At 35.5% G+C, this 25,555-nt stretch overlaps 3 protein-coding genes across 4 annotated transcripts; 1 reads left to right on the top strand and 2 right to left on the bottom strand.

The window, feature by feature from the left end:
• The first annotated feature begins 1,385 nt into the window (after positions 1 to 1,385).
• LOC126693791 (uncharacterized) lies at positions 1,386 to 16,583 on the top strand. 2 transcript variants are annotated; one of them, XM_050389920.1, is made up of 2 exons: positions 1,386 to 1,790; positions 13,956 to 16,583. In XM_050389920.1, the coding sequence occupies exon 2, from the start codon at positions 15,668 to 15,670 to the stop codon at positions 16,388 to 16,390; it is 723 nt and encodes a 240-aa protein (XP_050245877.1). In that variant the 5' UTR covers positions 1,386 to 1,790; positions 13,956 to 15,667; the 3' UTR covers positions 16,391 to 16,583. The 2 variants fall into 2 exon arrangements, with proteins under 2 accessions (XP_050245877.1, XP_050245878.1); XM_050389921.1 differs by having other exon boundaries at positions 13,896 to 16,583.
• Positions 8,447 to 10,239, bottom strand: LOC126691560 (uncharacterized). The gene is made up of 3 exons (XM_050386580.1): positions 9,786 to 10,239; positions 8,862 to 9,462; positions 8,447 to 8,636 (listed from the first exon to the last, which is right to left on the bottom strand). Exons 1-3 carry the CDS (start codon positions 10,237 to 10,239, stop codon positions 8,447 to 8,449), a joined length of 1,245 nt encoding a protein of 414 aa, XP_050242537.1.
• A 2,004-nt stretch (positions 16,584 to 18,587) lies between the features above and the next one.
• Positions 18,588 to 24,226, bottom strand: LOC126693790 (uncharacterized). The gene is made up of 5 exons (XM_050389919.1): positions 24,067 to 24,226; positions 23,039 to 23,309; positions 21,443 to 21,548; positions 19,372 to 19,515; positions 18,588 to 19,225 (listed from the first exon to the last, which is right to left on the bottom strand). Exons 2-5 carry the CDS (start codon positions 23,293 to 23,295, stop codon positions 18,971 to 18,973), a joined length of 762 nt encoding a protein of 253 aa, XP_050245876.1. The 5' UTR covers positions 23,296 to 23,309; positions 24,067 to 24,226; the 3' UTR covers positions 18,588 to 18,970.
• Between the last annotated feature and the right edge of the window lie 1,329 nt (positions 24,227 to 25,555).

The following is a 25,555-nucleotide window of genomic DNA, read 5'->3' as shown; positions in this document are numbered from 1 at the left end:
TTGCTCACCAAAATAACCTAGTCGCTTGTAGAATTCTTAGGTCGAGTAGATGATCTAGAGCAAGGTTTTCAGACCCGAACTGCTCATTGAACCGTAAAAGGAAAAGGTTCAAGGTTTTTGAGGTTGAACCGAGGTTGAACTGGGGTCGAACCATGATGACGTCATAATTAATTTAATAATTAATTAAAACCTAAATATAGATATTAAATTTATAAAACTAGCAAAATTGACTAATATATCTATATATGTGAGGGAAATCTAATGATTTTCAAGCATATATTTAATAATTAAATAAGAAAGTTAATAAAATAAAATAATAACCATGAAAACATTAAAAATTTATGATTAATTTTTGAAGTAAAGTTGAATATCTTTGAAGGATTTTAATTATAATTTTTTTTTATTCCTTGTAAGAGATGGATAATTTAATTAAATAGAATAAAATTGTGTTAAGTTGTTTTTATTATAAAAAAAAAAAAAAAAAAATTTGCTAAGGGGTTGGACCGCGCGGTTCTTGCCACTTTCGTGCAGTCCAGCGCCGATTTTAAGGGTTCACGGAATTAACAAAAAATCTGGTTCTTTATGCTTAAAAAATCGGTTTTCATCCCAGTTTCCAGTTTTCACAGTTCGACCTCCTAGTCCGGTCTGGTTTTGAAAACCTTGATCCAGAGGAGGACATATGTGATGAGAATAATCTTAGGGCTAGAGTCGTCATCGACATTACAAAACCTCTTCGCAGAGTACAAAAGAGGGCAATGATCTTTATGGAGGAATTGGGTTTGCGCCAAGCCATTTTTGAAGGAGATTCAGAGCTAATTGTAAAGGCATTAACTGGTGTCTACCCAGTCCGGTCTAGCATTGGGCACATTGTAAAAAAATGTAAGGCTTTAATGGGTTTTTTTTCAAACCTATTCTTTCTCTCAAGTTAAGGGCAAAGCAATGGAGTAGCTTATGCTTTAGCTAGCATAGCAAAAAAGTCTTCTCCCTTATATGTATGGATGGAATCCGTTCCGTAGTTTTCTCATTTCAATAAGGTGGATCAATATTTCTTTTATAAAATAAAAAAATAAAAATAAAAAAGTCACGAATTTTGGCATTTGCAAAACTTAGCTGCTAAGCAAAGCAAATAATATTAAAATAAAATAATAAAGCGAAGCAAAGAAAACCTCTATGAAAAGCAAAGTAACTCTGAAAAGTGAAAAGCAACCGACTCTCCAATTTGTTGATAAAGTCATTAAACAAGGTCACGAATCTTGGCATTTGCAAAACTTAGCTGCTAAGCAAAGCAAAGAATATTAAAATAAAATAATAAAGCGAAGCAAAGAAGACGTCTATGTAAAGCAAAGTAACTTTGAAAAGTGAAAAGCAACCGATTCTCTAACACCACAGCATCAAAGGATTCCCTGGAGGGACAAAAAAAACAAAAAACAAAGCATCAAACACTTCAAACTTCAAACGTTTGAAACAACTACAAAATCCCATTGCCAACCATACTCCTCTTCCAAATACGAAACTCGGTCCACACTCCAATTGGCCACCATAACTCCATAAGCCGCCGTGGCTGCAACCATGCAAAGCCAATTGCCACTCAAACCTCTTCCCTCTCTCTTATTTGTTCATCATTATTATTTTTATTTTTTATAATTCATGTTTTATACATGATTGATGCTAGTTATTATTAAGTAATTTGATTTGATTTTAAGTAATTCTGTTTACATTTATTTATGAAGGTTGAAATCAGTGACACAATCTGGGTAAGCGAAGCTACAATAATGCATTTGATAAATCAGGTGGCTATTGCTCTATATCTATTCTTTCAATTTTATTTTATTTGGTACAGCTGGAGAAAGTATAACTATAAACTATGTCCAACTTAGTCTTGTGAATCAGCTGGAGAAAATTTTATTTTGTTATAATTTCAAATTGTGCATGGTATTTATCTTTTTTGTAATTCTTTTTCAATTATAAATTTCTAATTATAAAAATCTGGATCTGGATATTTAAAAACCTATAAAAAAAAAGTAGGACACAAAAATTAATTGAATGCGTACATAAATTTGTTATCATCAATAAATAAAACATAAATTTTATGTTTATCATGCTAATTAACTTTGTGATTGCATTATAAAATCTTATATTTGCATGCTATTATTAAAATTATATATTTTTTATTTTAGTGAATAATTGATCATTGTTAAAATCTTAGATGCAATTAAAATATGGCTATACATTAGGAATTGGCAGCCATATACACATTCACTTAGCAAACGGATTATGATTTATTATATATAATATTGCCATTCACTCACTTTATTTAGAAATAATCCAATCCAATTCAAAAGTAATGGATTGAATTTTTATAATTGAAATTTAAGCCCGAAATCCCTACAAGTTCAAAGAACAACTCTAAATAACTTCTTACCTAGCTCAGTAAACCGAGCCAGATCCTGCTTAAAACCAAGCCCAGCATCTTTACCTAAATTAAACCCAACCAAAGCCCAGCTCCCCTAAAATCCAAATTATGCCTAAAACAGTTCAAAAATAAGACATTTGCTCTCTTTCTCATTTTTTTTTTTTAAATTATTATTGTTATTATTTTTTTTAAAACTTATTCACAGGGGAAGGAGAAAAGGTAATTTGAAAACTTACAAGACATTTGCCAAATCAGGCACTAATCTTTGAGATTTATTCCTTAAGGCGCAACTCTTGTAAGATAATTTTATTTGAGTGGTGATAATTATACATTGTGTATATAGAATACACAACTAAAATTGTGTTTTCAGTTTTGACAGAATGTATATATGGCAATGTATAACAAACTATGTGCAACAATAATTAGCGAGATCATAGGGAATGTTATTATACATTATAATAGACACTACTCAAATAACTATTTTTTATGGACAACTATTTTAAAAATATAAAATAGTTATTCATTATTATAAGTCAATTAACATCTTAGCAAAGCAAGAAATTTTGCCCCTCTCTATCTATTTCTAATCTATAGAAAAATTTTATGTTTGAATATTTTTACTTAAATTTATGTCTGTCATGGTGATTAATTTTATTATTGCATGACTAATATTAGGATTATAATATATATATATATATATATATATATTTTATTTGAGAATCAATTCAGTTATAAGATTCTTAGGGGAAAATGGGCATTTGCCCCTAATTAATAAACTATGCAACAAAATATTTATGTTTTGAAACTATTTAGTAAAATGCCTCTATTTTTGAAACTCGATTTTAACAAAATCGAGTTATGTGTAAAACTCAATATCTTCAAAATCGAGTTATACATATATTTTTAAATGGAACTCAAAGATTCACTTAAATTTTCAAAAAAAATTTAGGTGGCAAAAAATTCATAGAACTCGGCATTGCTAATGTCGAGTTCCACCTATAACTCAATTTTGTTAAAATCAAGTTTCAAAAACATAGGTATTTTGCTAAATAGTTTTAAAACAAGGACATGTTACTGCTTAATTATTTGTAAATTAAGAACAAATGCCCATTATATTTGCTTGTGATTAATAAAATAGTCTTTTTTTACTCTTAATATTGAATAATAATTTATAATTTATTTATTACAACTTATAGAAATTTGAGAGAAGGTTAAAAAAATGGTAATATATTATTTTTATTATTATTATTATTATTATTAATCTTAATGTATAATCATATCAATCATTCAGCTCATTTAGAGCTATTAACAGCTTCAAGGAAAAAAAAAAAAAAAAAAAAATGAAATTCTAAAATATGAGCTATTACCACCACACACTCTTGGTACGATGGTCACTCTACAAGTATAAATGCTTGTAGGGTGTGGGTTCAAGTTTTCAGAAGGGAGTTTCACACACATATACACTTAGATTAAGCTAAAGTAGAATTCTATCATGTAAAAAAAAAATGACTTAAGTTTAAGCTTAAGCCTAACGCATCGGCCTTGGGCCGCAGAGGTGGATGGAAATTTCATTTCTTAGGGTCGCTTAAGCTTAACGCACCGGCCTTGGGCCGGGGAGGTGGGTGGAAATTTCTTTCACTCTTGTACTATTTTATTAATTTTAATATAACAATTCTACCTCTTTCGGTCAAAAAAATGGCAGCTTAAGTTTAACGCACCGGCCCTGGGCTGGGGAGATGGGTGGAAATTTCATTTCTTATTCAAAGAAATTTCTTTCTTTCTTTTTCTTTTTTATTTTTTATTTTTTTTGGTAATCTAAAGAAATTCTTTCACTACTTAAGGGCGGCGAAGGGTTTGTGTAGAACTAACCCTTTCTCTCTTTCTATAACCTGTGTATTTTCTCAAGAATCCTATCTCTATAGAAGCGCATTCTGATCAACTCTTGCCTATCACTATGTGTACACCCAAAGCAAGTTCTGTTAATAGTAATACCCTAACCCAGGTGAGCTGGGGTCGGAGGTTCTGCTTGTTTATTGGTTTGGTGAGCTTTCTGTGTGCTTTAGGGATATTTACTGAAAGCCAATTCTATGCTTACACAATTGGAATACATGGCACTTATGCTCACATCATCTACTATTTTGTCGGGGTGACCCTCTCCTCCGCCATACAAGTTTTACTCATACACCCTGGCTGCTGCAAAGCTTTTCTTGAAGTGTATAAACGGTGTTTCATTCTCAAATCGTGTGGGGGCTATTTTGTTATGTTTACAATCTGTTTTCTCAGTTCTGGAACAGGGCTTCAATATTTAGGCCTTTCTTCTGATGGAACAGCACCAAACCCAGCAGTGGCTGTGGCTGTGGCCCCATATAGATCACATGCTTTTTCTGAAATTGCAGGGTTACTAGCCTCTGCACTTCTTACAGTCAATGCCCTCTCTATAATCATCTTGCTTAGGCCTGCCGAACCAACACAATCTTTGAAGTTGCCGCAACATTGACTTTGGAATCAGCCATGGCGTTACTGTACAAGCACCCCTATGTTACAGTTGCTGCAGCAGTATTTATCATGGCAATGACTCTCTTGAAAAATTTCCTTTGCTGTCATCACCATCACCAGAAGTAAACTATGCGTGAGAAGTGTATTTTTATAAATTTTTTGGTAATTGTGTATACCCCTTTTTTTTTAGGGGGTTGTGTAACGGATTATGATTTTTTGGTAATTGTGTATACCCCTTTTTTTTTTGAGGGGGGGTTGTGTAATGGATTATGATTTATTATATATAATATCGCCATAACGTTGCAATTGAAGCTTCAAATGGAAGTTTTGATGATGAATATTAAACAATGAAATCTTAATAAATAAAGCATATTAATAAATAATGTTTTTTTTTTTTTTTTTTTTTTGTGTGGACAAAACTCACTTTTATAGGCTAAAATATATATATATATATATATATATGAAAGAAATACCCATAAAAGAAAAAAAATGATGGTGATTGTTGAGAGAGAGAAAGAAGAAAACTCTTTGTATCAATTTAGCAAAGAGAAGACATGAACGCGGGAGAAAATAATGGATTCATGGACACATTTATCATCATGAACATGGGATATCAGTTTAAAATGGGTCACGGGTTGTGTTGACATGGGAGTTGAGAAGGAAAAAAAAGGGGCAATGTGGACTATGGCCTGTGCTGGCTGCACTGTAACACTAAAGGTGAAAAAAAAAATGGACAATTGGGCCGTCAATGATGCATTTGGATAGACTGAATTTTTTTTTTTTTTTTTTGGTAAAAAGGAATATATTACTACAACTAAACAGCCAAAGTAGGCTCAGTACAAAGTCTATTTAAGTATAAGCCATCATAATCAGCTTTTAGCAACTCAATAATGTCCACAAGCGGACTATGAAAAACACAAAAATCCTCTGTTTGGTTGGAGCCTAGTCTTGCTAAGGCATCAACGCATCTATTCCCTTCACGGAAGTAGTGTTTAATTCGGGTTTAAGGGAGCTGAGTTATAAGATACCTGCAGTCATCCACCAGAGCCGAAGTGACATTGTTAGCATTCTTGGAGTTATTCAATAAATCAACTATAGCTTTGGCATCAATCTCGATCTCAACAGCAGGTAAATGAAGATTAAAACATTGCAGTAAACCGTCTCTAAGACCCCATAATTCAACTGCAAAACTCGTTGTGACTCCAATCTTCCTAGCATACCCACATACCCAATCTCCTTCTCCATTTCTGATGAGGCCACCACTACCAACTGGGCTTGGGTTACCCGTAGAGGAACCATCTAAATTGAGTCTAAACCACCCCGCCTTTGGTCTTTCCCATCTGATTCTCTTCACCACTTGGTTAATAATTGCTTTAGGAACCTTTACACAGTGTTCATACTCCATGGCTTCTCTAAAAAATTTCATGATCCAAATTATGTTGTATAGGCTTGTTGTGAAATACAACTTGGTTCCTGTGCTTCCAAATGCGCCAAATTGCAAAGAGGAATGAAGTTCTCCATGGGGGGTGGTCTTTATGCTTCTTCCGTTTAGTCCTTCCATTAGTAGTGACCTATTGTTGCAGATTCCCACAGAAAAAAGAGGTGTTGACCTCCTCTGCTTCCAATTGAGCCCATAAATTTTTAACTATTCTACAATCCCTTAGTGCATGAAATATAGATTCAGTTTGAGAGAGGCATAGAGGGCATGAAGGATCCACTTGAACCCCCCCTCTTTGTGAGGCACTCCTTTACGCCAATACTATTATGCAAGCACATCCACACAAAAGTTTGAATACAGGGGAGTATGTTGGTTTTCCAAACCCCTTGGCCAGTAAAAGTAGAATCCCCTTTCTCACTTCCAATGGCAATTTTATAGACACTTCTAAGCTCAAACCCTCCATGAGAGGACATTCCCCATGCTAATCTGTCCTGACCTCGGGTTACAAGGGAAACTAGGGTGGCTTTTAGCTTAGTGCTAACACTATCTGGCATAGAAATGGAGATTTTTGACCAATCCCATCCATTTAGGGTCTGTTTGGATACAACTTATTTTTGCTGAAACTGAAAACTGAAAACTGAAAATACTGTAGCAAAATAATTTTTAAATGTATGAATAGTACCGTGAGACCCATTTTTAATTAAAATTTGGGTAAAAAAAGATGTTTGTGGGTCCTATGAACAGTACAAGGGACCCACAAACAATGCCATTTCAGATCAATATGTGGTCGTCCAAGTGCTAGTGGGTCCCGTGCACGTGCACGGGACCCACTGACAGGTTTGTCCCCCACGTGAAACCAACTTCAGGTAAAAAAAAAAAATAAAAAAAAAAAAAGAGAAAACGTGAAGGAGAAAAACGCAACGTGAATAAGTGCAATCCAAACTGCACCTTATTGTAACCACCTCCTTGACCTTAAGCTTCTCCTCTTCTAAAGACAGAGGTCCTTGTACCAGACTTCTAAAAGGCCCATCACTACACCAATTGCCAAACTAGAAGCTCAGCTCACTATTCCTGCCCACAATCCATCTTGTCCCTTTTCGAAAGATATCTTCACCTTTTTTCATTGCTGACCATACTCTTGAACAAGGTAGCTTTGCAAGATTTCTAGCATCCAGTCTTTACCTATTGCAATATTTGCTTCTTAAGACCTTGCTCCATAGAGACTCCTTCTCAGAATGAAAACGCCAATTAAGCTTAGCAAGGAGAGAAAGGTTTCTGCCCTTTGCAGTATGTAGGCCGAGCCCACCTTCACTTTTAGGCCGTGTGACCTTTTGCCAACCCACCCAGTACATCTTTTTTACCGATTCAAAGGAACCCTACAGAAAATTCCTATTCACTCTATCAATGTTATCCAGGAGCTTAGCTAGGAGAGCATTACATTGCATAATATACACTGGAATGGTCAAAGAAGATGCCTAGACAAGAATTGTTCTACCAGCAAAAGACAATAGATTGGCCTTCCAACCTACTAGCTTCTGCTTGACTCTTTCAAGGACAAAGTTGAAATCTTGGCTGCTGGATCCTCGATGCCTAATAGGAAAATCCAAATATTTGCCAAAGTTAAGAGATGAAGAAAACCCCAAAATGTCACAAAGAGCCTCCCGAGTGTCTCTATCCACATTAGGAGAGAAAAATACTCTAGATTTGGCTTCGCTAACTGATTGGCTTGATCTGATACAGAACTCATCCAAAGCCTCCTTAATAGCTGAACAGTTGCTGCCATCCGCCCTTGCGAAAAGTACAAAGTCATCCACAAAGAATAGGTGGGAAAAAGCAATTCCGCTTCTAAAAGCTTTGACAGGAATCCAAACCTTATCTCTACACTTCTCCTCAATTAAATGGCCCAAAACTTCCATGCACAGAATAAATAGATAGGGAGATAATGGGTCCCCTTGCCGAATTCCTTGAGATGGCCAGAACGGATCAAGATTGCCCCCATTAAATAACACAGAAGTGGTGGTGGAAGACACACAATTCATAATGAGATCAACCAAGTCCCTATGGAGATTTGCTTTCAATAGAGTTTCCCGGATAAAGCTTCATTCAAGCTTATCGTAGGCCTTTTCGAGATCAACTTTAATTGCCATGTAGCCCACTCTTCCTTTCTTTTTACTAATAGTGTGGATGACCTCTTGCACAATGATTGCATTGTCTATCCTTTTTCTTCCTGGCACAAAAGCTAACTTAACAGGAGAAACAAGCCGTCTAGCATTGGTCTTAGTCTTGTGACTATAATTTTTGTGATCATTTTATACACTGTATTACAGAGACTGATAGGGCGATAATTCCCAATGGTTTCAGGGCCATGAATTTTTGGGATAAGTGCCACATTAGTTCTATTGAGGAATTCAGGAATTTTTTTTTTTTTTTTTTTTTTTTTTTTTTGTCTTGAAGCATTTCTTTATCTCCTCCACAACTGAACCTCCAACTATCATCCAGAAACACTGAAAAAACCCGGCGTGGAGACCGTCCGACCCCGGGGCCTTGAAAGCCTTAATAGACCAAAGCGTCGATTTGATTTCTTCCACAAAAACAAGATCATACAAACTGTCTCGCTCCATATCAGAAAGAGTTGCTTGCCAAGGGGAGATAGGACCCAGTTGCAGTTTTACTTCAAGGTGGCTTGTGGTGTACAACTTGCCAAACCCCTCTTGAATGAATCTCATGATCTGAGTCTCCTCATGAATCCAATCACCAACACTATTCTTCAAACAAGAGATCTGATTCCTTCTTCTTCTGACAATGGTGGACACATGAAAGAAAGATGTATTTTTATCACCCAGCATCATCCAGTTTACTCTAGATTTCAGGGCCCATAGTTCCTGCTCTTGATTTAGAACCTCGTTTAACTCTCTTTGGAGAACTTTTTCTAATTCCACCAGTGAGTTTGAAGGCCTTTCAGCTAAAGCTTTCTGAACACCATCTAATCTGGCCAAGACACATCTCTTCTTCGCAAAAATATTGCCAAAATGATTTCGGTTCCAAGCAGTAGCATCTCTGGTAAATTTATCCACTGCTTCATCAAGTCGGTTTGATTGACCCCAAGCATCCCTTACTATGTTAGGAAAAGACAGGTAAGCCAGAAGCTTTGAAATTTAAAAGACCTGTTTAGCCTGATGCTAGCCCCCGGCTCAAAATCCAGCAAAATTGGGCAGTGATCCGAATGAACGCGTGTAAGATGAGACACCCTTGCATTAGGATAAAGGGTGCACCACCCAGGGTTCACAAAAAATCTGTCTAGTCTTTCTTGTATAAGATTCTGAAAGCCCCGAAGATTAGACCAGGTGAATCTTGGACCCAAGAAACCTAAGTCCACCATTTTACATGCATCCAGGCAATCCTTAAAAAGAAGGGACCGATTAGCATTTACTACCCTACCTCCATATATCTCATCATCTGCCAAAACTTCGTTAAAATCCCCTGCAATAATCCATGGACTACCATGCAAACTAGCCACATTAACAAGGTTATTCCACAACACACAACGTTCATTGAATCTAGGACTAGCATAGATAGCAGAAAGAATACATTCAGAGTCAGAGGGTCTCACCTTAACCGAGACATGAATTTCTTGCTCAATGGTGGCAAGTGGTGCCACTATGACCCTATTTGAGTTCCACAGCAACCACAGCTCGCCTGCATACCCTATGGTTTCTGTGTGGATAGCCACGTCGAAAGGAAGCCTATCTATGATTTCCTTAGCTCTGCTCCCACCAACACGAGTTTCCATTACAATAAGCATAGCTGGGTTATGGCTTTGAACTAGCTCCCTAACATGGTTCTGAAATTCGGGTTTCAGAGCACCCCTACAGTTCCACGCAATGATATTCATAACTAACCGATGATTGGGTATGGGGCAATCATTGACGGGAGGCAGAAGCAGTGCCTCCTCCATCAAAATCCATCCTATCTTCCTCACAAGCTCCATTGAGTTGCCCAAGAGCCTGGTTGCGATTGGCTATCTGGTCATCATTTTCTTTGTCGATAAAGGCATCTCTAGGTTGATTACACACAGCATTGGAGTTGGTGAAATCCGAGGATCGTTCTCCCAAATTAGCTTCCTCTCCCCCTATGTTTCCAGATCGTTGGATAGAAGAGACCATCCTGGGTTCGTGCTGCCTATCCTTGCACTCCAAAGTGTTAACGGGAGACACCATCTCCATGCTTCCAATAGCTCGTGATTGATCTCCACCGTTGGGATTATCGCACTCTTTCTCTCCAAGCATATTACCCATTTCATTTCTTGACTTGCTGAGGAAACGAAATTCTCCATTATTGATTGTTGGTAGGTTTTCGTTTGTGGGAGACCAAATAGTCTTGGGAATCTTCCTAGCTTTGTTTCCTTCTTTAGAATCGACGCTTCTAGAGTTTGCTGGGGCAGCCCTAAGTCTTACCATGACTTTTTTACCCTTGATGGATAATGGGCTTTCATAACCTTTAGTAGCTCCTCCTTTAAACAAGCCCAGATCATTTGGGCCTTCAACACTTACCCCTTTTTCCTTTAGAACCCAAGAACTCTCTAGATGATTCTCCAGCATTCACTAGCTCACCATTCGCTTTCCTTTTCCCCTCAGTAATTTTAAAACTACCCATGCCAGGTGTCATCTTATCCGCTCCTTCAGCGGCAGTACGCTCCTCAATGCCTTCATGCCTTAAAGCATGCATGGGATTAGTGGGTGTAGGACTGTACTGTTTGTCTTTTTTGTTACTGGCCTTTTTGTGACTCACCACCATCCAAGGACCATACGTGTCGTCCTTTGGGTCCACAACATGCGTAGCGCATGGCCTGGGTTCCTCAGCATGGCTATCCTCCCTGGTTGGACTGTTTCGGCCTACCGGCGTGGATGGCTTTTCTGGCGCTGGCTTTATAACAGTATAGAAGCACTACTCCCTCCGATGCCCAATACGTCCACAAGAGAAGCAAAACCTGTTAAGACCTTCATATGTTACTGGTTGTTCAATATTATCAACCAACACCGCATTCGCAAGCGGTTTCTCGATATCCACCTGAATGCATAATCTGGCGTATCTGCCCCTCGACTCAATTGCTGTATGTGTGTCTATTCTAAGAACATTCCCAATGACTTGACCGATGATGAGAAGGGCTTCAATATCGTAATATTCGATTGGAAGTTCATTAAGTCGGACCTATACGACTACTGAAGACACCACTATCGTAGCTGGTTTAAAATTTGGCACCGAAGGTCTTATGGACAGGAAGTTATCTCCTATAAACCACACCCCGTTCTGTAGCACCGCATCATGGTCCTCCTTAACCAGGAAGCGGATGAGAAAGAAGTCCTTTCCAAGATCAATGCAGTCTATTCTTCCTACCGGCTTCCATAAAGCAAGGATTTTTTAGGCAAAACAAGTATTTTTTGGAGAATTTGAAGGACTAGGTAAAGAAAATTTGAGGCAAAACAATCCCATGACTATGCAAGACCCCAAGGGGCAGGGGTGGTATAAGAAAATTTTTTCCGTCATGTAGGGCGAGGCAGAGATAGGACAAGACAAAACCATACGGAGCAAGGCCGAAGAGCATATGCTTAGTATAATTCTATATGAATTATAAAAGCTAAAATGCAAAATTGACTCTCTAAGTTTCAGCTTTTGTCATTTCAGTCCTCTAAGTTTCAGTTTTGTCATTTCAGTCCTCTAAATTTCAAATTTTGTCAATTCAGTCTTCCGTTACCCTTCAATTAAGTCCTGCCGTTAACTAAACCAAAACAACGTTTTTTTTTTTTTTTTTTTTTTTTTTTTTTTAATTCTTATTTTTAATAAAATACTTTAATTTTTTTTTTTTTTTTTAAATCTAATAGGAACGACATCGTTCCCCTGCCTCTGAAAACCAAAAACATCACTGATTCATAAGTCCTACTTGCTAGCACCTGTCGCAAGAAACCATGGGAGTTCTTTGTAGTTCACAGCGGTGATATAGTACAACTTTGTAGATCCCAAGATTACCGAAGCGAAAGCATTGGGGAGACTCTAATTTTGGCGTTGATGCATAAACTGACAAATAAAGGTGGTAAATAAAGGAGGTTGATCAAAAGAATATGTGGATGCAATCCTTTTAAATGGCCAACAACATGTGCAGGAAAATCTCTGCCATTGTACGAGTCTCGTTAAAGTTAGCTAAGTTTCTTAATTTGTGAAGTTTCTCCTGGGTAGCTAATGAAGTGGCTCATGAATTGCATAATCACCGATATTAAACCAAAACTGCATAATCACCGATATTAAACCAAAAACATGGCGTCCTCCGCCTCCGCCATTTGCAGAGCTTCCACGTCCCCCGTAGACTTCGTCCAGAGATCGAAAAGGACAACACCAGAAGAACCCGCCGCATCGTCCTCCCAAGCCCCGATTTTCAACGCCTCTGTATCGAGCAACTTCATCTCTTCCGCCGAATGGTCCATCCCCACGCTCTTCTCTCTCGGTCTAGATCTCGCACTCTCTCTCTCTCTCTCTCTCTCTCCCCCTTTTTCTCTCCCCCAAAATTTCTTAGCTAGTCGGATTGTTAAGGATAGCCGAATAGGGTATCGGTGATGTTTTTGATTTTCAGAGGCAGGGGAACATCGTCGTTCCCTTTAGATTTTTTTTTTTTTTTTAATTAAAGTATTTTAGTAAAATTCAGAAATTAAGGAAGAAAAAAAAAAAAGGCCAATTTGGTTTAATTAACGGCAGCACTTAATTGAAGGGTAATGAATGATTGAATTGACAAATTTTGAAACTTAAAGGACTGAAATGACAAAACTGAAATATAAAAGACTGAAATAACAAAAACTGAAACTTAAAGGATCAATTTTACATTTTAGCCAATTATAAATAATGATTATAAAATACCTTTATAACAATAGAAATAATAATACAACAATAACAGGTAAAAATAGTAAATTTAAGTATGCATTTTATGACAAATTTACCCCTTTTTTTTTTTTGTGCCTTTCGTGGGCCTAATATTGCCGGCAATTGCGATGGCTTTTTATCTCTTCATATTCAAAAAAACAAGATTTTTTAGATATAGATACGATGGGGCTAAATCTCATCTATTTTGCTTTTAGAAGACCCTATCCAAAACTTAGCTGCTAAGCAAAGCAAAGAATATTAAAAAAAAATAATAAAGCGAAGCAAAGAAAACTTCTATGTAAAGCAAAGCAACTCTGAAAAGTGAAAAGCAACCGATTCTCAAACATGTCAAACTTTTAAATAAATGAGGCTTCAGTTGTTTGAAACAACTACAAATTCCCATTGCCAACCATCCTCCTCATTCAAATACGAAAATCGGTCCACACTCCAACTGGTCACCATAACTCCATAAGCCGCCGTGGCTGCAACCATGCAAAGCCAATTGCCACCCAAACCTCTTCCTTCTCTCTTATTTGTTCTTTATTATTTTTTATAATTCATGTTTTATACATGATTGATGGTAGTTATTATTAATTAATTTGATTTGATTTTAAGTAATTCTGTTTACATTTATTTATGAAGGTTGAAATTAGTGACACAATCTGGGTAAGCGAAGCTACAATAATGCATTAGATAAATCAGGTGGCTATTGCTCTATCTATTCTTTCAATTTTGTTTTATTTGGTACAGCTGAAGAAAGTATAACTATAAACTATGTCCAACTTAGTCTTATGTATCAGCTGGAGAAAATTTTATTTTGTTATAATTTCAAATTGTGCATGGTATTTATCTTTTTTGTAATTCTTTTTCAATTTAAATTTCTAATTATAAAAATCTGGATCTGGATATTTAAAAACCTATAAAAAAAAGTAGGACACAAAAATTAATTGAATGTGTAGACAAATTTGTTATCACAATAAATAAAACATAAATTTTATGTTTATCATGCTAATTAACTTTGTGATTGCATTATAAAATCTTATATTTGCATCCTACTATTAAAATTATATATTTTTATTTTAGTGAATAACTGATCATTGTTAAAATCTTAGATGCAATTAAAATATGGCTATACATTAGGAATTGGCAGCCATGTAAACATTCACTTAGCAAACGGATTATGACTTATTATATAATATTGCCATTCACTCACTTTATTTAGAAATAATCCAATCCAATTCAAAAGTAATGGATTGAATTTTTATTATTGAAATTTAAGCCCTAAATAACTTCTAGCCTGTTCTTCAAAAAAAAAAAAAAAAACCCTTCTAGCCTAGCTCAGTAAACCGAAACAGATCCTGATTAAAACCAATTCCAGCATCTTTACCTAAATTAAACCCAACCAAAGCCCAGCTCCCCTAAAATCAAAATTATGCCTAAACAATTGAAAAATAAGACATTTGCTCTCTTTTTCTTTTTTCTTTTTTCAAATCATTATTGTTATTATTTTTTTATAACTTATTCACAGGGGAAGGGGAAAAGCTAATTTGAAAACTTACAAGACATTTGCCAAATCAAGCACTAATGTTTGAGATTTATTCCTTAAGGCGCAACTCTTGTAAGACAATTTTATTTAAGTAGTAATAGTTACATATTTTATATACAGAACACACAATTGAAATTGTGTTTTATGTTTTGATAGAATGTATATACAACAATGTATAACAAGCTGTGTAACAAGAATTAGCGAGATCGTAGGGAATGTTACTATACATTGTAATAGACACTACTCAAATAACTATATTTTATGAATAACTATTTTAAAAATAAAAAATAGTTATTCATTATTATAAGTCTTTTTTTAGTCTTAATATTGAATAGAAATTTATAATTTATTTATTACAACTTATAGAAATTTGAGAGAAAGTTAAAAAAAAATGGTAATACATTATTTTTATTATTATTAAGCTTAATGTATATCAATCATTCACCTCATTTAGAGCTTTAACAGCTTCACCGGGTAGAGTCTCTTCTTTGCTCGCAAGCTTAACGCTATGACTTTTTTACTAATGTGCACCGACCATTTGGGTGGAAATTTCATTTCTTAGTCAAAGAAATTTCTTTCACTCCTTAAGGCTTAAGGGCGAAGAGTTTCTTTTTTTTTTTTTTTAACAAAATTTCATTTTCACTCCTTAAGGCTTAAGGGCGAAGAGTTTCTTTTTTTTTTTTTTTAAACAAAATTTCATTTTCACTCCTTAAGGCTTAAGAAGGTCGAAGAGTCTGTATTTAAAAAAAAAAAAACATTTTCATGCCTTGGGGCTTAAGGGCGAAGAGTTTGTATATATATGTATCAGAACTAACCCAAGTTCATAGCCCAAACCTTTCTCTCTTTCTATAGCCTGTGTATTTTTCTCATGAATCCTGTCTCTATGAAAGCGCCTTCTGATCAACTCTTGCCAACAAGAGTTGAGCATAATACGGTGCTGAATATCACTATGGCTACTCCCAACGCACATTCTGCTAATAGTAATACCCAGGTGAGCTGGGGTCGGAGGTTCTGGTTGTTTATTGCTTTGGTAAGCTTTCTGTGTGCTTTAAGCATATTTACTGAAAGCCAATTCTATGCTTACACAATTGGAATTCATGGCACTTATGCTCACATCATCTACTATTTTGTTGGGGTGACCCTCTCTGCAGCCATACAAGTTTCACTCATACACCCTGGCTGCTGCACTGTTTTTCTTGAAAATTATAAACGGTGTTTCATTCTCAAATCGTGTGGGGGCTATTTAGTTATGTTTACAATCTGTTTTCTCAGTTCTGGAACAGGGCTTCCATATTTAGGCCTTTCTTCTAATGGAACAGCACCAAACCCAGCAGTGGCTGTGGCTCTGGCCCCATATAGATCACAAGCCTTTTCCGAAATTGCAGGGTTACTAGCCTCTGCACTTCTTACCGTCAATGCCCTCTCTATAATCATCTTGCTTAGGCCTGCCAAACACAACACAATCTTTGAAGTTGCCGCAACATTGACTATGGAATCAGCCATTGCGTTGCTGTACAAGTACCCCTATGTTACAGTTGCTGCAGCAGTATTTATCATGGCAATGACTATTGAAAAATTTCCTCTGCTGTGATCACCAGGAGTAACCTATGCATGAGAAGTTTTTTTTTTTTTTTTTTTTAATAAATTTTTTGGTAATTGTGTATACTCTTTTAAATTTATCTATTTCTTTGAAATTGGGCAAATACTGATGCCTTAGCCAAGAGAGGCTGATCATTATTGTAAGATCTCAACTTATTTATCAAAGAATGTTGGGTTTTTTTTTTTTTTTTTTTATATTAAGTGCCTGTATCACATCAGTTTCAACTTTTAGCTTTTAGTTTTTATATACAGTTATTAAAAATCTCAATTTTCCCTGCTTTTTCTCACTTTTTTAAAGTATAAGTACTTTCAACAAAAAAATTCCATCAAAAAGCTAGATAAAGGTTGCCAAACAAACACTAAATATGCGCACACCCTTGTGACTCGTAGCAAACAAATCACGCAATAGGCCAATAAACAACCCCTCTAGACTTCTCCCTTGGATAGTACGGGAGATGGTTAGATTGCAGGCTCGTTTCTTGACCAAGCCCATCCAGCCTTGGCCTAACATGCAAAAGAAGGATAAGCAGATTAAAGAGAACCGTGAGAGTGTGAAGCTAACTGTTGGATAAGATTTCAAGAGCTGATGACAGAAGTTGCTTATAGTTATTATAGTTTTTGGGTTAGGAGGTAAACAAAAAGGAATCGTTGTATTGGTTTAAATTATGATCATCCAAAAACAGACTAATTGCATTTGTGTTTTTAGTTTAGTTTCGGGGGAATCACGTTTGTGTTTATTTGACTAGATTGCTTAAGAATGAAATAATAGGAAGGGGCCAATCACCAAAAATGGAGTTACTGACATCCAGTTGATCACCCACTTAAAGCCAGGTCTTAAGTATTAACCTTCACTGCGTTCTAAAACTTGGGTGAAATTCCACAATTAAATTCAAACACAACCACATTGACAAATGCAACACCAATAGTATTATCTTTACCAATAACAATTGAAAAGGAATAACAACTACATTGCTAAGTTTTGCCCCTGTCCAGTACTAACAGCCTTTCTTCCTCTAATTATGGCCATTCCTGGTATGGTTTGTCCTTGGCACAATCTTGGGTTATCTGAAACTGTACAATCCGGGCTACAACTGAGGATAACAAAACTAGTTGAGTGGAAAAGGAATACACAACTGCTTTCAGTACTTGTTGAGTAACAAGATAATATATATTTGGCCAAGAGAGGCTGATCATTCTTGTAAGATCTCAACTTATTTATCAAAGAATGTTTTTTTTTTTTTTTTTTTAGGAGCCTATTTCACATCAGTTTCAGCTTTTAGTTTTTAGTTTTTATGTACAGTTTTTTAAGACCTCATTTTTTCCTTTTTTTTTTTTTTCTCACTTTTTCAAGGTAAAAGCACTTTCAACAAAAAAATTTCATCAAAAAGTTAAATAAACTGTTGCCAAACAAATGCTAAACGCACACCCTTGTGACTCGTAGCAAACAAATCACGCAATAGTTCAATAAACAACCCCTCTAGACTTCTCCCTTGGATAGTACGGGAGATGGTTAGATTGCAGGCTCGTTTCTTGACCAAGCCCATCAAGCCTTGGCCTAACTTGCAAAAGAAGAAGGATAAGCAGATTAAAGAGAACCGTGAGAGTGAGAGTGTGGAGCTAACTGTTGGATAGGATTTCAAGAACTGATGACAAAAGTCGCTTATAATTATTTTAGTTTTTGGGTTAGGAGGTAAACAAAAAGGAATCGTTGTATTGGTTTTAATTATGATCATCCAAAAAACAGACCAACTGTATTTGTGTTTTTAGTTTAGTTTCGGGGGAATCACGTTTGTGTTTATTTGACTAGATTGCTTAAGAATGAAATTATAGGAAGGGGCCAATCACCAAAAATGGAGTTACTGACCTCCAGTTGATCACCCACTTAAAGCCAGTTCATAAGTCTTAACCTTCACTGCGTTCTAAAACTTGGGTGAGATTCCACAATTACCACATTGACAAATGCAACACCAATAGTATTATCTTTACCAATAATAATTGAACAGGAATAACAACTACATTTCTAAGTTTTGCCCCTGCCCTGAACTAACAGCCTTTTCTTCCTCTAATTATGGCCATTACTGGTATGGTTTGTCCCTGGCACAATCTTGGGTTATCTGAAACTGTACAATCCGGGCTACAACTGAGGATAACAAAACTAGTTGAGTGGAAAAGGAATACACAACAATTGCTTTCAGTACTTGTTGAATAACAAGATAATATATATTCATCCAAAATAACGAGTAGCAAGAGAATCAATTGAATAAATCACGAACAATCCACCATCAAAAAGGCTTAGTGGCTATAAAAGAATGAATACATCACAAAAAATGGTGATTAGGATCATTCTTCAATTGAGATTCTATTGGAAATTTTCTTTTAAAACAAAATCCAATATCTTCGATACTGCAGCAGCCTCTCTTGTACAAAACAAGGAATATCCCCCATCCCCACCCAAATGGAAATGGGTTGGAACATTTTGTTTCATCTATGGCATAAACACCACAATAATCTGACACCTCATCTGGGGATGAAACCTACAATACCAAGCCATAAAGTTCGTATGATCCAAAAATCAAGCTGCATCACCCTTCGTATGCTCTCCAAGAAGGTCATCATCATAAGAGACTGGGATCCTTAGTCTATCACGAACAGACACTCGTTCAATACCACCAGTATTTGTCTGCTCATTTTGCATCTGAGATATTGGCTGGGAATTATCCGAAAAAGTGGCAGGAGTACCTTCCACAAATGAATGGGTGGTTCCTGGTGAGTTACCTTCCTTCTTTGGCTCCCCTCCTCGTCTATTATTTGGTGGCTTGAATTGCTTCTGCATAATGATTAAAAAAAAAGTCAGCACTTTATATTCACTTCAAAAATCATCATGAAAGCTGTTGTGATATTGTAATTTTATATTCAGGAATAATAAAATGCAGCCAATGAAAGAAGGTTATGACATAAAGGAAGGTTATTTGCCTCAAACTCCTGCACTTTTTTCATTATCTCTTTGTAGGCTTTTGGTTCTCGTGTTTTAATGATATTCCATAATATGCCACCACCATTTCGACAGCGGCTGCCATCAGCAGTCATCTGACCTCCACAAGCCTGAATTGCATCCACCTGAAAATCTCACAATCAGTAAAAGATAACTGAACTGCACAGGAATATGTACTGGGGGAAAGTAAAAGAGAACAACTGTAACAATATTAAGAGTCAGCAGACCCTTTCCTCAAGTATCAAATACCTACAAGCAATCAAGATCGCAAATACATAGAAACTAGTTATAAGATTTAATTACTTCAATAAAGATATGCCCTCTTTCTACATTGTAAAATAGGTCAAATATGTTAATGATAGAAAATTTCAGTCAGCCGTCCCTGCATAGCACTCAATCATGATTGCCCAAGAGCTATTGAGCAAGGCTAGGCAATGTTTCAATATAGGCCATTGCCTAAGCACAGCATAACATGTAAAGTACATAATGTAAATTCATACTCCTATTCCAACTTATACACACTACTAGCCTTGAAAAACACACACAAACACACAGCAACTTTGGGAAAACCCTAAATTCATTGATTTATAAGGATCTTTTTCTCTAAGTCAATGGTCTATCTAGTCCTCACTTCTTCTAAACAGTTGCTACAATCACATTGTAGAAGATTCAATGGACATAATGAACAAATGAGAAGGGAAAAAGGAAAAAGAAGAAAACAATTAACACACAAATAGATTACTGGCCTAAAGGATAATAACACAATATGTAATAGTATGCCCACATGATCAGCTGAAAAAATAAAAATAAAAATCTTTCAAATGAACAGAATTTCTGACTAGAAAACACGATTGACACTGCTTTCAATCAAAAAATGGTGATCTTCCAAATTAACAGTCTAAAATATTTATTTATTATTAGTAATTCAGTCTAGAGTATTTATTAAAAATAAAAAGTTTGGGTTCACTTGAGAAATTTCTGATTTGCAAACTCGGTTGAAACGTTTCTCAATCAAAAAACGAATATCAAATATATTTTTTTGATAAGTAATAAGACTTTTATTGAAAAAAATTGAACATCATGTTCACGATGGTGAACACTTTGAACAAAGAAAAAACGAATATCAAATATATTTAATCCTATCGTGAGAAATGAATTTTTACATGCATACTGACTGATAAAACAAGGGGAAAAAAAAGACATCAACCTACACAAACAGCAAATCACGAAGTGTTTCAGCCAGAGGACATCACAGCTCAGAGCACATGACTGAAATGAGCAAAATGGCTTCTGCAAGAGAAATCTGCAAGGGTAGGGAAACAATATTGAGCATCAGAAACTACGAAAGGCTGTATGGTCTTAAATAGATTGGCTAGCAAGCATTTTCAGCCCTAGGCTGGTCCAAATTCAAGCACAACCAAAATTCTCACCTTTCCTCACAAGAAGCAGCATATCATATTCGTCGACTCCAAACCAAAGGATTTATTTTCCCCTTACTATTACAATCTAAAGAAGCACCAGAAGAAGGGGCAGATGGCTCAAGAAGTAAAATGAAGTTTAGGGTATCCACAAAGCAGCTCAAGTGCAGAGACCATTTACCCAATAACAATTACAAGGTCCAGCAGTATTCAAGGAGTCAGAAGAGAATGGATATAAAAATTATATAGACAAGTGAAGAAGGTTTCCAGGAAAGAGAACCCCATCGAAGGCATATAACCAAGGGAAGGATGGATATAAAAATTATACGGCTGAGGGAAGAAGGTTGAAAGGAACAAGAACCTAGCAAAGGCAAATAATCAAATGGGGACCATACTCAATATTTGAAGAAGACAATGAAAGCAGCTGAAAATAATTCCACATTGCCTATACCAAGGCAAATAATAACAAACAATAATATCAGGGTTAAGTTATAGAATGTAGTTTCTCTTATGTAATTAACCTTGAAGACAAATAATTTCATTTACTCAGAGAAACCATTTTGCTGCTTATTATAATTGATCTATTATGCTTTTCCTGAGAATGAAGCACTAGATTGCATGAAAGGTATATTACCTCTTTGACAAGATCATTTAATGCAGAAACTCCCAAACAACCTACAGCTGTATATACCATGTATGATTTTCTCTCTTTCAAACGCCTACACGTATCTAACACAAACCTGCAAGGAAAAGTTAAGAAATTTCAGGACCAAAGCATGAGCTACTAAAAATCCTTCTAAACTGAATGCACAAAATAATTAAAAAATCTTGATAAATTTGTTAAACCATTTGCAGAGTTTATTGCATATAACAGCCCTCCAATTCTCCAGCGAGTGAGCCAAATTTTAGCTAAAAATTAACTTATCTATTTTAGCTAGCCACCTTTCCATTGGTAGGGTTTTCCTTGTTTTTTCTTTTTTAGATTGAATCACATTGATCTTTGAGATTGTAGATTTGAGAGTTTAGTGGAAATTGGAAATTGCAAACTGCACTTTGATTTTTTATAATTCATTTCATGACAAGTTTGTGTGTGGTGACTGTTGTGGTGGTGGTGTTGCTAGAGGTGGTTGTGGTGGGGTTCCTAGCTCAATTTTCTATTGTTACGTTTTCTGGGATTGATTTTCTCAGGAACTTTGAGCTTGATTTGTTGTTTTGGAGGTGGGTTTCTAAAGTATATTGTTGCTTTTTTTTAATAGTATTTTGTTTTTTTTTTTCTTGAATAGCATTTTCTCAGGCATTCAGCTTGGTTGGAAAATTTTCTATTCTGAAGGTGAATTTTTTTTTTTTTTATCAAGTTTGTGTTTGAATTGTGTTTGGTTGCTGAGAAAATGTAGGATAAGAGGAAGAAAATAATAATGCTTGAAGCTTTTTGTTTTCTAAATCCTGTGCTGCCACATCATCTTTTTGTTAGGACATTGAAAAGGCATTGACAGAAGGGGTTTATTTGGTACAGTATCAAAGATACCATACCATATCGGTGAAAAAAATAAATTAAGGGGGTTCTAATTGCAACATCATAAAATTTAAGGGGGTCTTAGACTCTTAGTGCAATTTACCTTAAAATAATGGATGAAAATGAGCATAGAGAGCTACATTGGCCCTCCACATTTGGAGAGACTATAGCAATCACAAAATTGTCCTAGTGGATAGCAACTAGCAAGTCTGTTGGAGCAACATATTTGGCTAGCTCTCCAAATTTGGGAGAAAAATAAAAATAAAAGTAGGCTTTGCCTTATCTATTAGAGATTTCCTAAGGAAACCTTAAGTCAGATAACATAAGTGAGAGAGCAGATAATACATTCTTCCATCATATGAAAACAAGAGCAAAGAAGAAAAATTGCATATCTATTGGATTATAAATGAATTGTTTTGCAGTTGAGTCTTGAAAACACTAAACAAATTAGACAAAGGTAGCCAAGATTATTTGGTCATCATGCATCACATGCCAAAGGGAACAACACTGAACAAGTGATGTGATTAAATTGAAACAAATCTATAATACTTTAATCAATATGCAATGACATAAAAGCTTACTAGAATTATGAAATTCTATATTATAAACATATATGTGAATCAAGGAGCCATGTACAAGAAGTAACTAAATAAAGACAGAAGTTTCATTAATATAAAGAAAGCAAAACCATTTCTTCCAACTTTAGCAGAACATTACCTGTTTATGTCTGTAACTGGCCTTGAGCCACCCTTTTTTCTCCTATTCTTCTTCTTTCTGGCCCGAAGCCCACGATTTTTACTTTGAGATCCTTGAATTTCTAAATTGACATCTCCACCTGTGCTTTTTCCCTTTTCACTATGTAAATTGGGCTCCACCAACTCTCCTTCTTCAACATCAAGCATCTCAACATCATCAATGCCTTCTAAGTTATCCTCTTCATAGATGGCATCTAACAAGCTGTCTCCTCCCTCCATTAAAACAGCAATAGCTTCAAAAGGGATTAATGATTACAGTTAGACATAAATAACTTAAACATATCATTATAAATTTTTCCTAAGTAAAAAAAAAACCCTTCAAAAACAGCCATAAACTCTGTATTAACAAATAGCATGGCAAAGTAAACTGAGAATTGTGGGTTATAATTTTGAGCATAAAACCTTTCATACTGTGCTTGCCAACAAGAAATTGGGATTTGGGTTTGAAAACGGGTAGGATTATTGATATTGATAATTATAAAGTGAATTTGTCTAATTCATCCTATACAAACCAAATACTAAAGTGCCTTTATTTTGTTGTAAAACATTTTGCTCAATTTTGAGTGTTTGGGGCACAACTTGTCTCCACCCAAATCACCGATCCCCCCATCCATCCCCACATCACCAATCACCTAAAGCCACAATTCTATGTTTGCTCCATTTGGAAGCCAAGAAACTTAATAAAAACGCAAAATCAATAGAACCCATGTTATCATTTTATCCAAGCTACTTTTTTGTTGTCGGTAATTTTACACATAATGCACCCAAATTGGGTATTCTATTCTACTCAAGTCACGTATTCATACATGGCTTCGTAAATATTGTTTGAGACCAAAACAGTTGGAAATTCTTGTACTAAAATTTCTCAACAAACAGAACACAGCATTGGAAAGTTACTGATAAAGATTCAAATGCAACAATAATTTATAGCATATATTAAAAAAAAAAAAAAAAAGAGACAATCGAGAGAAAGAGAGAGCGGAGGAGTACCTAAGCAAGAAAGATGGTTGGCTCGTTGTGGGCGACAGATACAGCGTGCGTCCCAACTGGGGATTTTGGCTCAGAGAGAGAGAGAGAGAGAGAGAGAGTTCAATTAGGAATCAGGGGCAGGGTTCACTGTTCAGGAATATATGTATGTGTATTGTGTAAAAGGAAATAAATAAAAAATTTTAAAAAAAATATACATATACATATATATATATATATATAGAGAGAGAGAGAGAGCTCAATGGGCTTAAAAATCAAGCCCAGGCCCAAGTTTGTTAAAGAAGAAGCCTATTTTGAAGCAGATATTAAAGAGAACCGTGAGTTTCATTGTATGAGAGTAAAGAGCTGTTGGGCCAGTGATGAGAGTCTCTCTTGATTGAATTTCAAGAACTGAAAAGTTCTTTATTATGATTTTTTAGTTCTAGCTTGGGTTGTGTTGTTTTTTTATTGTATCGTTTTGTTTGACCAAAACTAGGGTGACAAAATTGGACACGATCTGTTTAACAGGTTCGTGTCATATTTGGGTTGACATAGCTAACTCATTTAATAAACGGGTTGGGTTAGTGTTGAACATGTAAAACCCGTTTGACCCATCTGACCCGTTTAATTAAATAACATTTTACCAATACACCCTTCAAATTCTAGGTATATAAACTTATTAATTGTTGTAGTTTATTTTCTTTGACATATTGTGATTGATTATTTGTGATATTGTGATATGTTTTAGTTTTGAATGATTATTTGTAATGCAATTACTCGTTAGTTCCGAATTTTATATTAAAAATATTTATTTGTTTGTTTTTTCATAATTTTTTTTTCATTTTGATAAAATCTGATAAACAGGCCAACACGACTGACCCGTTTAATAAATGGGTTGTGTTAGGGTTGAGAAATCTTGAACCGTTTAATAAACATGTCGGGTTAGTATTGACTTATATCGTTGAATACTTATGAGTTGACACAACACGAACCTAACACGCAAACACGAATTGCCACCCCTAACCAAAAGAAAAAAGAAAACTGTGTATTACTTTTAATTTTGATTATCCAAGACACAAAGAAACATCCAACACAGGAAAAACCATCTAATTATATATATTATATAAAGAGAATTTTTTTTTTTTTTTCTAACTTTTAAGTTTTTACACCTTAAATGTGTTTCTTATACTATTAGACAATTTCTAGTATTGGCTTTTGCTAAGAAGGAAATCAGACTTGGCGCTTTCGTAAAATGAGTTCTAAGGTTCCATTCTACCATTGCTAATCTCTTCTTCTACCACATAAGAAACTTGTCTCCATCCTTTGACCCCTTAAGAAACTTGTCCCAACTAGGATCTTTCTCCCCCTCCTCCAAACCATAGCTCCTTGAACCTTGATAATGACGGGTCAAACCTCCTTTGTATGTTTGGAATACAAAATGGTGAACTCATTCGCCTACCTTGCTTTAACAATTGGGTATCCTTTTGTGGCGTTTGAAATTTGAAATTCTCTT

Source organism: Quercus robur, chromosome 7, assembly GCF_932294415.1.
Source record: "Quercus robur chromosome 7, dhQueRobu3.1, whole genome shotgun sequence".
NCBI lineage: Eukaryota > Viridiplantae > Streptophyta > Magnoliopsida > Fagales > Fagaceae > Quercus > Quercus robur.
This window is presented reverse-complemented; position numbering and strand designations above follow the sequence as displayed.

Coding starts and splice junctions, on each gene's coding strand:
- LOC126693791 (XM_050389920.1), top strand. CDS start 15,668: ATGAATCCTGTCTCTATGAAAGCGCCTTCTGATCAACTCTTGCCAACA.
- LOC126693790 (XM_050389919.1), bottom strand. CDS start 23,295: ATGGAGGGAGGAGACAGCTTGTTAGATGCCATCTATGAAGAGGATAAC. Junction 21,549..23,038: donor CCAGTTACAGACATAAACAG/GTAATGTTCTGC, acceptor TTTTCCTTGCAG/GTTTGTGTTAGATACGTGTA. Junction 19,516..21,442: donor TAAATGATCTTGTCAAAGAG/GTAATATACCTT, acceptor TGAGATTTTCAG/GTGGATGCAATTCAGGCTTG.
- LOC126691560 (XM_050386580.1), bottom strand. CDS start 10,239: ATGAATATCATTGCGTGGAACTGTAGGGGTGCTCTGAAACCCGAATTT. Junction 9,463..9,785: donor AGATGATGAGATATATGGAG/GTAGGGTAGTAA, acceptor TTCCTAACATAG/TAAGGGATGCTTGGGGTCAA. Junction 8,637..8,861: donor TCGGACGGTCTCCACGCCGG/GTTTTTTCAGTG, acceptor CAAAAATTATAG/TCACAAGACTAAGACCAATG.